This window comes from Aquila chrysaetos, chromosome 2 (assembly GCF_900496995.4).
Source record: "Aquila chrysaetos chrysaetos chromosome 2, bAquChr1.4, whole genome shotgun sequence".
NCBI lineage: Eukaryota > Metazoa > Chordata > Aves > Accipitriformes > Accipitridae > Aquila > Aquila chrysaetos.
In genome coordinates this window covers 34,182,302-34,195,038 of record NC_044005.1, presented here as the reverse complement: position 1 = coordinate 34,195,038, position 12,737 = coordinate 34,182,302, and the positions used below count along the sequence as shown (strand labels likewise).

Here is a 12,737-nt window from a genome sequence, read left to right as displayed (position 1 = left end):
CCCGGGCACCTCCAGCCTGCCGCGCCGCGTTTCTGGGTCCGCCCGGGCCGGCGCCGGCGGGTCTCGACGCCTCGGGGCGCCGGGCTCCGGGCGTGCCCCCGGGAGGCCTCCCGGGAAGGCCACCGTTCCCCCCCGCTCCCCGAAAGCGCTGGCCCCCGAGGGGCTGCGCGGGGCTCCCTATTTGGCCATGCGGCGGGCCGGGGGCGCGCTGCCCCGCGCCTGCCTTACATGGGCCGGGCGGCCGGGCCGCGCCGGGGCCGGCCGGGCTCCATTCATGGCTGCGCGGCCGCTCAATGGCGCGGAGCCGACCAAATAAGGAGAAGGTGGCTGCCCCGTCCCGCGGCGGCCCTGGCCGGCGCTGCCCCTCGGCGGGGTATAAATCGGGGCGTCTGCGCCGAGCCGGCACCCAGGCTCTCCTCCGCAGCCCCCCCCGCCGCCGGTGCTGGTCTGGTGAGTAGCGCGGCGGCGCCCGCAGCCCCGCGGGGACGGGACGGGACGGGACGGGATGGACGGGACGGGACGGGACGGACGGGACGGGGGCACCGGCGGGCGGCGGGTGCCGGTCGCGCAGACACAGCCGCTGCTCTGCCTGTGCTCCTCCCGGCTACGGCGTCACCTCTGCCGGGGACCCCCCCGCCGCCCCCCGCGCAGCGCCGGCCGCCGCGGCCCCACCGGGCGCGACGCCCCGCCGCCCGTGAAGTGCTCTCTGGCCAGGGCCGATCGCTCCCATTTCAAAAGCTTTCCCTCCCGTTTCCATCTGCGGCCCGAGGGCACCGCTAACGGTGCCCTAACGAGCGTCCTGCGAGTCGGGGCGCCTTCAGCTGCGCGGGGAAGCAGGCGGCTGACGGATCGCGTCCAAAGCGCTGCCCACCGGCGCGCCTGAGCCACCGAGCATCCTCCCGGGACGGGTCACGTTCCCCGCTCCCGCCGCCGGCTCTCGGCGTGCCGCCGCCGCCGTGCCGCGCTGCGGGGTGGCGGGCGGGCGGGAGCCGGCGGCAGCGCGGGCCTGTCCGCCGGGGTCTGGACGCGCCGCCGCGCTGTCTTTCAGGTCCGTGCCTCCCTGCGAAGATGTGCGACGACGAGGAGACCACCGCGCTGGTGTGCGACAACGGCTCGGGGCTGGTCAAGGCGGGCTTTGCCGGAGACGATGCCCCCAGGGCCGTTTTCCCGTCCATCGTCGGCCGCCCGAGGCACCAGGTAAATACGGAGGCAGGACCGGGGCAGGACGGAGCCTTCCCCCTCCCCTCCAGGAGTCGCCTCCACTCGCCCCTTCCCTCCTTAGTTCTTCCGTCCTGTCCCAAAGACCCTGCCCTTCTCTCCACTCGCTTCTTGCGGTAGTACTAGCGGCACATTTCCAGGCCTCTCCAGCGCTTCCCTCGACTCCCCTGTTTGGCTCTCCCTTATTTCCCTTCTAGCACTTTCTCCCTTTCCCCCAGCTATGGCTAACTCACCAGCTTCCCTCTTGACTCTCTCCCTATTCTCTCCCCTAATGAGGCCAAACCCAGCTTCCTACAAAGCTGCTGCCCACTCTGTCCCCTAGGCCAGACCTGCTGCTGGTGCTAGTTCAAAGGCATCTCCGTTGGCTGAGTTTGCACACAATGTAGTTTGTTTAAGGCCCTCTCCCACCCATCCTGTCCAACATTTCACATACCAAACACCTTCTTTCAATTTCCTCTACTTCTTTTGTCTGTCTCTGATCTTACCTTCTTACCGCTCTCTGAAGCCTCCTTTTCTCTGTTCCCGTATCATTCTCCTTCTCTTTTGTCACAGTTAAATCAGTACACAGAAAATATGGTACTTTTTCTCCTACAGTTTCCTTGGTTAAAAGTTTGTAGTGCTTTTTTTTAACTAAAACATTTGCAATTTGTATTTTGTTATTGTGAATAAATTACTGCTGCGGCTCCATAGTAATATGGAGTATCTTCCTTCACTAGAAGGCTAATCTCCCTCTGTATCTTCTGGTTTATAAACTCTCTTTGTACGTCTCACTGTATCTTTTCCTGCTCATGATGTCGTGCAGTTTGCTTTCAGTCAAACTTTTGGACTAGAAAAGAAGTAATTAAAAAGAAGAGGTGCATTATAAAAGGGGAAAAAATCCTTTCATCTGATGAAAGGAAAAAGGATTTTATGAGAAAGCTTCAAATTCTGTTCACTTAATAATTTAATAATGCTCATTTCTTTTCCTAATCAACCTTTTAGTGGTGTGACTGCTTGTACCTTTCTTGAAAATAGCATAGTTGTGATGTAGTTGTTTGGGCTCTGTGATGTTGTCTTCCTCAAATAATGCTTTACTTTCTTCTCTTAGGGTGTTATGGTTGGTATGGGTCAAAAAGATTCCTATGTGGGTGATGAAGCTCAGAGCAAAAGAGGTATCCTTACTTTGAAATATCCCATTGAACATGGCATCATCACCAACTGGGATGATATGGAAAAGATCTGGCACCACACTTTCTACAATGAACTCCGTGTGGCCCCTGAGGAACACCCTACCTTGCTCACAGAAGCCCCCTTGAACCCTAAAGCTAATCGTGAAAAGATGACCCAGATAATGTTTGAGACCTTCAACGTACCTGCTATGTATGTGGCGATCCAGGCTGTCCTATCCCTGTATGCCTCTGGCCGTACAACAGGTAAAATAAACAAATAATCACTATTTAGATATTTCCTTTCAGGAACTCTCCTTCTTTCCCACTCCAAAGAGGAAGAAAACCCACCGTAACTCATTCAAATTTACAGAAAGCTAGGTATTTTTAGTTTATAGCAATTGATGGTAACAGTAGCAGAAAAGCCAGTACGACATAGTCTATGGAAAGGACGATGTGGACCTGTCTGCATTGCTTTCGGAGAGGCGCTGGGGAACAAAGTCTCCTGCCGCTTGTCATGATGCAAGCGAGGAGACATTTCTGTGAAGATACTGCTGTTACACAAGTATTACACCAGTTTAAAGGTTTCAGCTGGGCCCCAAAGATGCCCATTATCAGATCAAGACAATCACTATTGCAAATATACTTACTGCTCGGTGTAGTAGCAGTGGAAGGCTGCTTGTATGGATTACCTTAAAATGTGAATGGAACAACTGTTTTATGGGAAAGTTCACACCAAACAGGAAGGTCCAGGCAAGCAAAGACAGAAGGAATGGGCAAAATCTTTATGGCTAAAATAGAATGATGCTACTTTATACTGCCTGAAAAAATCCTATATTGTGTTGTGTTTGTTGCTGCTTACTGTGCTTAAGGGCTCCAAGCATTTGCTAGGTGATTTCAACTGCTCTCTGACATTTCTCTCCCAGGTATCGTTCTTGACTCTGGTGATGGCGTCACCCACAATGTACCTATTTATGAAGGTTATGCTTTGCCTCATGCCATCATGCGTCTGGATCTGGCTGGCAGGGATCTGACTGACTACCTCATGAAGATCCTCACCGAGCGTGGCTATTCCTTTGTGACAACAGGTCAGTCCTTCAGCTTTGCCCTCCTGTGAAAATCCTCATGTCTCTCTTGGCCCATCTTCCTCCTCTAGTATTTTGCTTATCCAAACCTTGATTTGATACCCATATATCTGCAGCTGAACGTGAGATTGTTCGTGATATCAAAGAGAAATTGTGCTATGTTGCACTGGACTTTGAGAATGAAATGGCCACTGCTGCCTCTTCCTCCTCTCTGGAAAAGAGCTATGAATTGCCTGACGGTCAAGTGATCACAATCGGTAACGAACGTTTCCGCTGCCCTGAAACCTTATTCCAGCCGTCCTTTATTGGTAAGTGTTCCCAGGAAATTCTCCTTTCTGTAGGAGGTATGAGTGAATCAGAAGATCTAGAAGGTGTCCCACTCCTCTTCCTGCTTATCTAAATTTGGCACTAAATCAAATATAAATAAATAACGAGTTAGATCCTCTACTGCCTGTAAGCTGTGCTGATGTGAGCTCAACTGGTAATTAGCTGAGCTCTGGGCTCTTGTTGCAAGTTTTAGATCAGGTTTTAGGGTCACAATTTTCTAGTGATAAAATGTACAGTTAGAATATCATCATTAGGGAGTTGGACTCCATGATCCTTAACGGTCCCTTCCAACTCGAGACATTCTATGATTCTGTGTCACTGATGGCAAGAATAGCTTTCAGAGCTGTATTTGTAAGGCTTAAACTTAAAACAGTATCTGACTCCAAGAAGAAGTAAAGTGTCTGGGAGGGGAAAAAAATGGAATGAAGGTGTGTGTATTTATATGCACTGTAATTAAACATTGCCACGGTCAAGATGGTAAGCTTTGCTGTTTGTGAGTGCAGCTGACGGATGTAGCAAATGCTTGTACTCCTGAGCAATACGTGCAGTTGTTCATCAGCTGACATCTTACTGTGGATCTAGTGTCAGCCCTTTCAGGAACACCTGTTAAAATTAATAAATTGGAATGCAACCTACAAACACTTGCTTCTGGTTTCTTTTCCCTTACCACCAACTACTAATATCTTGGTCCATGTCTTGGTTTTGTCTTGCCTTGATGTTTCTAAACAGTATAGACTGTATTTTGAGTAGGCTGAAAAAGAAATGAAGTTACTATTGTCTTCTTTAGTTCTACTTCAACTGTTTTCATTGTCTTTACTGCTGTCTTTACTATATTCAACTAATGCTTTTTGTGAGACTCTGACATAACCTGATACTCATGTTTTCTGCGCTATATAACTTCCTCCCATCGCCAGGTACTAAATCCGTTTATCTTGTGTGTCTACTTCTTCTCTTCCTGTATATTTTTAGTATCATTCCTTTGCACATGCATTATGATTCTTACCTTTTCTAACAAATAATTGTAATTTTCTAAGCTAGTTCTCTAATTATTTTTTAAATGTTTTTCTGCAACATTTAATAATCCGTAAGTAATTTTACGAAAAAAGATCATAGAAGTTCATGTTAATGATGAGGAGAAATGCCAAGAGTTCTTCTCATGAAGACCTCTTGCATAATTTACTGACCTACTTTCTTCTTTCTTCTCAAGGTATGGAATCTGCTGGTATTCACGAAACTACTTACAACAGTATCATGAAGTGTGATATTGATATTCGTAAGGACCTGTACGCTAACAACGTCCTCTCAGGTGGTACAACGATGTACCCTGGCATTGCTGATCGCATGCAGAAAGAAATCACTGCACTTGCTCCTAGCACTATGAAGATCAAGGTAAGGAATTTGACTCCGTACTATAAAATTTGGATAAAGATGGAGAAAATGTCCACATCATTAAATTGGGCTATAGGAACAACTCAAAAGTAAGATCAACAGCTGATGGACAAATGAGGAGAAATTCCATTGAATCAGAATAATTATATTGGTTAGAAGCAAGTGTTAGAAAAGAGGAAAATATGGTTATGGATTTTCTTAAGGAATAGTATGTGTTGCACCAGCTGCTGAAGATCTATACTGTTACTTTAGAAAAGTTCTTTATTTACTTAAGGGAATATCTAGTGGTTTGTTACATTGATGATGTGGGTTGGTTGTTCAGAAATGTAACTGTTAAATGAGGATTTTGTTGCTTTTCTTTATCCTAGATCATTGCCCCACCTGAGCGCAAGTACTCTGTCTGGATTGGTGGCTCCATTCTAGCGTCTCTGTCCACCTTCCAGCAAATGTGGATCAGTAAACAGGAGTATGACGAAGCTGGTCCATCCATTGTCCACCGCAAGTGCTTCTAAGCACTTTTTCCCTCAATTTACTTCCCACTCAGGATGACGACAATATGCTTCTTGGAGTCTTCTGGCAACCCTTCCTGAACTCTTCAGTCATTGTACAGTTTGTTTACACACCCGTGCAATTTATTTGTGCTTCTAATATTTATTGCTTTATAAATAAACAAGATCTGGGACTTGCAACCTACAAATGATTGTCTTTTGTTTTATTATAAGTATTATTTTGTCAAAAAAATGAGACTAAACACCCTGGGATTTGGAAACTCTCATCAAACCTATCAATGCCTTCACTGCATGCGTGCCCTAACTGATGTAGGCGTGTTAGGTCATGGTTTTCCATTAGTAAGAATTTATACTTTATAGTTTTAATTTTGAAACTTGAAACAAAAGAAGCATCATATATCAAGGCTTACAAAGAAATAGCCTTGAGGGTAGACCCAGTAAGTGGAACAAGTGGAAGGAATCCTCTCATATTCACTCACTGGGTTTAGAAACGTTTCTTCCGTTGCATTTATTTACAACCCAAGTGTTTTAATATTAATTTATTGAAAGCCAAAGCTTCTGTAAAAGAATTATGTTAATACATTTAGAATGTGATTTGTAACTGATTAGCTCAATCCTAGAGAGTCATACAATTGTTTTCTGTGGGCTATAAATATTTATGACAAAACGTTAATTCAAACTGACATTTTACTCATCTCCCCTCATCTCTTCAAAGCCAGAGATAAAAAGTGAAGCCTTTATTGTACTAATGCACAAGAATCAAACTTCTGCTGTATAAACATACAATTGTTATAATCACGATTATTTTCACATCATCATTCACATGTCTTAGGCAATTTTTAATCCTTAATCATTGCTATCCTTTGTTGCTATTTGACCCAGATACTACAATCATAAATTGCATACTTGCCATGGGCTTTTGTGTTCCTCACCATGACTTTTTATAACTGGGCTCTTTGATTTTTTTTAAAAAGTAATATCTAAAAGGTGAAGTGCAGAATGATCTGGGACATTTTTATTAAAATAATGGAATCGGTCAGTGTCATAGTTTGAACTATGTACAGACTGGAGTTCGCCTAAGCTTGATTGAGGAATCTGTTAAAGCATTTATCGAACTGTGCATGTAGTTAGTTAGGCAAGTGCCATTGCAGATGTTTGAAAAGATTAGATTTCATGCTAATTTTATTCTCAAATGCTAACTGAAAAAAAATATAAAATAGTTTACATGGTTGCAGGGAAACTTTCTGTTTCTCCCACCTCTTATTTTCTTGAAAGGCCTTAAAACTGGCCATTAGATGTGATCTGCAATTAAATAGAACTGATTTTACTCTTTGAATATATGAAGATATATTTAGTGTCTGTCTCCAATTTACTTATCATTGGAAGACAGTTTACTGAGGTGCCACTGTCACTGCCTACCATCGGCTTGCGATTGAAATATTCAAATATTTCTAGATATTTTTGCTTTTGGGTAGAGAAGGTGGATAGAACTGTTGAATATAAATAAAATTTAAACATAAATATGAAATTTTAAACATATTTTACAATTTAAACATACATTTAGACACTTTAGACAAACATAAAAATGGAATTTTAACGTAAGTATGAAAATTCAATATAAATGTGAAATACTTATTCTCACATTGCACACGGTATTACTGAAATGCTTCTGCAAATAGGCCTTTTCACAATACAATACAATACAAATTAATTAACCCGTGAATCTGTTAAGGCAAAGTCAACAGCCTCCACTGTTCTCAAGAAGGTTTCCAGAGTAGGGAATCACTCTGAAGTTCACACCATGGAGAAATTTTGTATGTTATGAAAACATGGGACCTTTTCCAGATTTCTGACCAACACAAATTTAATTACTCAAACGTAAGACATTTGCCAGTGACACTTTGCATATTGTTGTTCAGAACCATTGCACTTTTCTCGCTTGGTCTTGCTTGCTACTTTGAAAGATTCGGCCAGTCAGAAAGGTCGTCTCAGGTATTAGTGTGAATTAGTAGGGTGATACTGGACATAAATTGCAACTAATTGGAGCTTAAAATGTTAAGCAAGTATGCAAAGGGCATGCTAATTCAGAGCCAGCGGGTGCCTGACTGACTGGCTCTGACTGATAGGTCAGGAATGGCCGGCGTTCAAGGCTGTGATCGGGACTGCACCCCTGAGCGTGCGGGCACGAGGCAGGAACTGAAGGAAGCCACTGACTGCACGACTGATGGAAAAATTCCTTCCATAGACATTCTCGGGTTTGTAATTCACAGTTTATAGAAATGGGTATGAGCAGCAGGGATTGTGCAAAATAGCGATACGCTTGTATATATGTAGGATATGACTAAAAAGTAGCAGTGCCGTACCCTTTTTCTCTTCTTACAGTGTGTTTCCAGATGTATTCAATTCTAATGCGATAAACCCATATTTTGCCCTTGAAAAATGTGTATTCATACTGAATGCAGTGAAAACTTTAATAATTCAGTGGGATGGGAATTATGATAACTATTTAAGGAAGCAAAACTAAATCTTTTAAATATGGATAATGCAACTGATCAATTTGAGAGGAATTTGAGTGTTAAGTCACATAAGCTAGGATTCAAAACATCAATAAGACATGCCACTGTTAATGTTTACCCTCCGTTTACATTTCACAACGAGCCTTAATTACAGTGGTATACATTTTGTACAGCAAATGAAAATGGTGCAATGGGATGCAGAAATTAACTGTAGAGAACCTCTATGATAACCAGTAAAACTATTGCAGACACTTCCTTGAAAAAGGCAGCTTAAAAACCAGCTGTACCCAAACCCTGCTGCAACCATCAATCTTCACCTCTGAAACACCTCAGCTAGTGAAGACGCTGACATAAATTTTGAGACTAAAGGATCACAGCTAACCTTCATTGCTCTTGATGAGATTCTCTTTGGATGTAAGAAGGAAACAATGTTTAGCCACATTTATAGATTCAACACAGGCATTTTGAAAAGCAGTGTGGATACTTGGCAAAACACCTGTCTGCCACACCAAAGTGTGTCCTGTTATTTGACTTTGCAGCTCCTTGTCACTCTGTATGTACAATGGAGTGGAAGTCATTCTGTGGAAGTCAGTCTGACATGATTTTTAAGCTACATGAAGAGGCTTTAGTCAGTAATAAGGGCTAAAAAGTGTTAAGAAATACTGACAGATATCAGTAAGAGCTGGGTCAAAATCTTATGGCAGCCAGAACACCACAGCCCAGTACTTCTGCTTTTGACTGGAGGGTACTGGGGTATTACCACTGTTGCCTGACCCACAGATCTTACAGAAAACTTTCCTTGTAGATCGAGGAGCATGTTGGCACTTAAGGAGTATTGAGGGATAGGATTATGATCAGAACAGAAAGCTTGTAATATCTATATGTAATATGTGCTCAGAATCTAAAAGTCCTGTGATTCTGCTTTAAAAGATGGATTTTTTTTGACAGAAAATAAGGAGATGTTTCAAAAGTCACTTCTTAGTGCTTCAAGGCTCCTTCAAAAAAATTGGTAGGACAGTCATTATAAATTTGATAGAGTTGTCTACTTTGCACTAATCTTCTCTAAAAAGACTGTTTTAGCTAAAGCTTTAAAAAAGTCAGCCTGAGGCAAAGCACTAATATGAAAATTTTTAGCTTCAGTAATTGAATTCTGTAGAGTGATAATTTTTTTAATGTAGAATAAGAGGCTTTTATACTTAAAAACATTAGGTGACTCTAAATATATGTGACAGTCAGATTAATCTACAATAATAACAGAACAATAGAAAAAAAATCGAGAAAAACCTCTTCTCTGCTGGTTGGATAAACTGAATACGTGGCCCAGGCAGGGATCGATGCTTTCTTCCAGTAACAGCTGAACCCAGTCCCACCCTGAAGCATCCTGTGATAGAAGCTTCTGTTGTTATCAAAACATAAGAAAAAGGAAAAAAAAATCATTGATAAAATTGAGTGATTAGTAAATCTCACTCATTACACTCAAGAAAGAAGCAATTCAGGCTGTTAATGTACTACCTATTACCTTTGCTTTTTCTCCTGAGGATGACTATGATTGCTTAAGCTTGCAAACTCAGCATACAGAAATGTTAATTATTGGAAAAAATTTATTATACTGATATATAATTAAAGGATGGATTTAATTTGTGATTAAGCTGTCCTGTGTGAATAATGTTGGATGAAATGAATTTAGCGGGCATTAGCAAAAGTTAATATACCTGGTGGCAATCTTATTTTTCATTGTAAGGAAATAATTCACAAAGTACAGTATATCAGAGGTCTACCAAATATAGGGTACTATGCTCTATTAGAGGAGGTGAATTGTATTTAGAAACCTATTTTAACCAGGTGATATATATGTGCAGAGGAAAAAGTGGGTGTGGAATAGAGTGAAGCTTTACTGACGTAGATTTACATAACACATAAATGATATAGTAAGTCTAGGAAGGTACCCAATAAAATCCAGGTAGCAAGGCAGTAAGAAATAGCTTAAAGATTAGTTCTGAGTCTCTAAGCCCCTCAGGTTTAGATCACCAGAAAGGGTATTGTCAGTGATAACGAGGACTACACGAGCTTTCTTTCCAAAGGGTCCCAAATGCCTTATGAGCTACAGTGTGGCTTCTGGCCATGCTTTTGCGAAAAGGCGATGCTCAAAGGGAAATCGAGGTGCTCCTGAGTGTTAGAGGGGGCGTGCAGCTCCAGCTCTTCTAGAGAGAGTGGCAGTGGGTGGCTGCAGCAGCACAGCAGCTCCTGCCACGCATCCCTCCCTCTCCCCCAGCTCTCTGTAGCTGGCTGTGCCTGCCTCAGCCAAGGTGAAAAAGCAAGCAGGTGAAAAATCTAGTTCATGTCGTTCTGGGGAGGAAAGGGTCTGGGAGGCACGTATTGCTGGGCCAGTCGGGGTGGGGAGATCCTCCACAGCATCCAGAAGCGCAGGGATTTTACAGTGGCTGCTGTCAAGTAAAAAAGATAAGTTTAGGGAATTCAAGCCTTATCCTCATGTTTATATAATAGATGACTTTTGACACTGAATTTCATGCTAATTCTTCTTTATTTTTTATTTTGATTATATAAATTATTTTCAGGACACAGGCTTCTGTCTTCAAAAGCTGTCTCTATTTTATCAACCTCCCCCCCCCCCCCTCCCTCCAAACCCAAACAGAGAAAGAAACGTTAATCTTAGGCAAGAAAATTGTCTACCTTGGGTCTTTTTTTTAACTAAATATTTTTGGTTACTAAAAATGTTTTAAAGTTAACTCTCTGTGTGTGTGCATGTGTATGTGTGTTTACAATGCTCTGATTCTGTGATAAGCCAGAGGGGAGAAGAATTCTTGCAGAAATAGAAATCTCAGCAGATTTTGAAGACAAACGACTGAACAAGTCATAAGAAAAAAGCACTTTACTCTTTACTTCTTTAGCATGAGTTATGTCTTGAATTTAGCAACTAAACTGGGAGATACTTCCTTGTCAAGGAACATGACCTACAAGAAAACATTGTTTTCCACCAGTTAAATCTGTGACTGTCCTGTGACTGTAACTTTACTTTGGGTAAAAGATTAAAGGGAATCATGTCCTCCTCAGTCTTCTATTACAGGCTAAATAGAAAACACCTTTCTTGTGCTAAACTTCTGACTTCATTAGCTGATGTATTAGTTTGACAGTTTGAGTAACTGATTACCAAAACTGATTATCAAAATTAGTATCATTAACCAATTGAGTTACTAATTCAGCATTGGCTGTGAATTGAACTTTGTTACCATACTGTTTCACTCATAATATAAAACGCTGATCTCATAGCAGATAGCCTGTTTGTATATGTTGAAATGTGAGTTGTGAAAAATGCAATCTGTGGTTTTATTCTTACATATGTTTAATGATTTCTTTGATCCATATTTAAAAAGTCATTTATATATTTGCAGGAATGAATATATAGTAGGTATTTAATGTATATTATGGCTTACTAAATGTCACAATTCATTATGAGATACTACAAAATGGCCAGATATACTTTTAACTTGTAGTATAGTGTATTGTAAAAACCAAAACCTTTAATATGTGACAAAACTTTTAATATGTGATGCACAGGTTTACAAAAATGGTCTTAGGCCTTACTAGTCTTACTAGTGCGGAAATGACGTTGAATTTATTTTTAATTTAATTGGAGCTCTCTTTTGTGCCTTAGCTCTGTATGGCAACCAGACAAACAGCAGTAATGCAGTAGCTTTTGATCTTTTGCCCATATACTTTGGCAGCTAAATCGAATGGACTTTGAAGGAGACTTACATGGGACTGACATCTTCACTGTACATAGGAAAATGAGTGATTATGCTATTGCTGGTGATAATCTCTCTTGCATTTGGTTCTGGGTTCTCCAAAGTGTTTGCTGTAATAACATACATATATACACACACACACATAGATATATTTATATGTCTGTGTGTATATACATATATAAATTTATTTACACATATGTATGCATATATATGCATACAAATATTTTCCCTAAGTCTTCTCTTTACCTTTGCAATGGAAGAGCATCCCTGACTTGGTAACAAGTTTCAGAGACCACATCTGCATGACATAGCATACGAGTACCCCCCCCCCCCCCCCGAAAATTAGCATAGTTGAAGTTGGAAGGACAAATATTTCATGTCAGAAACATTACAGCGATATTTGACTCAAACAAAACTGGATGTTTTGTAGCCTGGTTCTTAAGACAGAAGTTAATTCCTGATTTAGTTTTCTGCCAAGGGAAAACCTCAGAAATTTGGAATTTTGAGAAAAGATCAGAACTGAAGTGTTTTTAGTGATAATGTGAAATACTCTTTCCTTCTTACAACCTACAGTCAAAGTGCCACAGAGGTATGTTCTTCAGACAGCCTGAATACATCACATACTGCTGAAAGTGTAAGTGCCCAAAGTCATGTAGAGAATAAGTTTGCAATGTCTGGTGTCGCATTCTGTATTTTAATGGGTGCAGAAATAGTTTTGTAGACTTCTCCTTTCTGATCAAACATAACCTCAGCCCCTGTCATTAACGGGGTGGACAAATTTGTT

The 12,737-nt window shown here is 42.0% G+C and overlaps 1 protein-coding gene across 1 annotated transcript; it reads left to right on the top strand.

The window, feature by feature from the left end:
* The first annotated feature begins 410 nt into the window (after nucleotides 1–410).
* On the top strand, nucleotides 411–5,857 carry ACTC1 (actin alpha cardiac muscle 1). Its single transcript, XM_030001491.2, has 7 exons — nucleotides 411–450; nucleotides 1,050–1,197; nucleotides 2,306–2,630; nucleotides 3,290–3,451; nucleotides 3,565–3,756; nucleotides 4,983–5,164; nucleotides 5,533–5,857. The coding sequence occupies exons 2-7, from the start codon at nucleotides 1,069–1,071 to the stop codon at nucleotides 5,674–5,676; spliced, it is 1,134 nt and encodes a 377-aa protein (XP_029857351.1). The 5' UTR covers nucleotides 411–450; nucleotides 1,050–1,068; the 3' UTR covers nucleotides 5,677–5,857.
* Nucleotides 5,858–12,737: the final 6,880 nt, after the last annotated feature.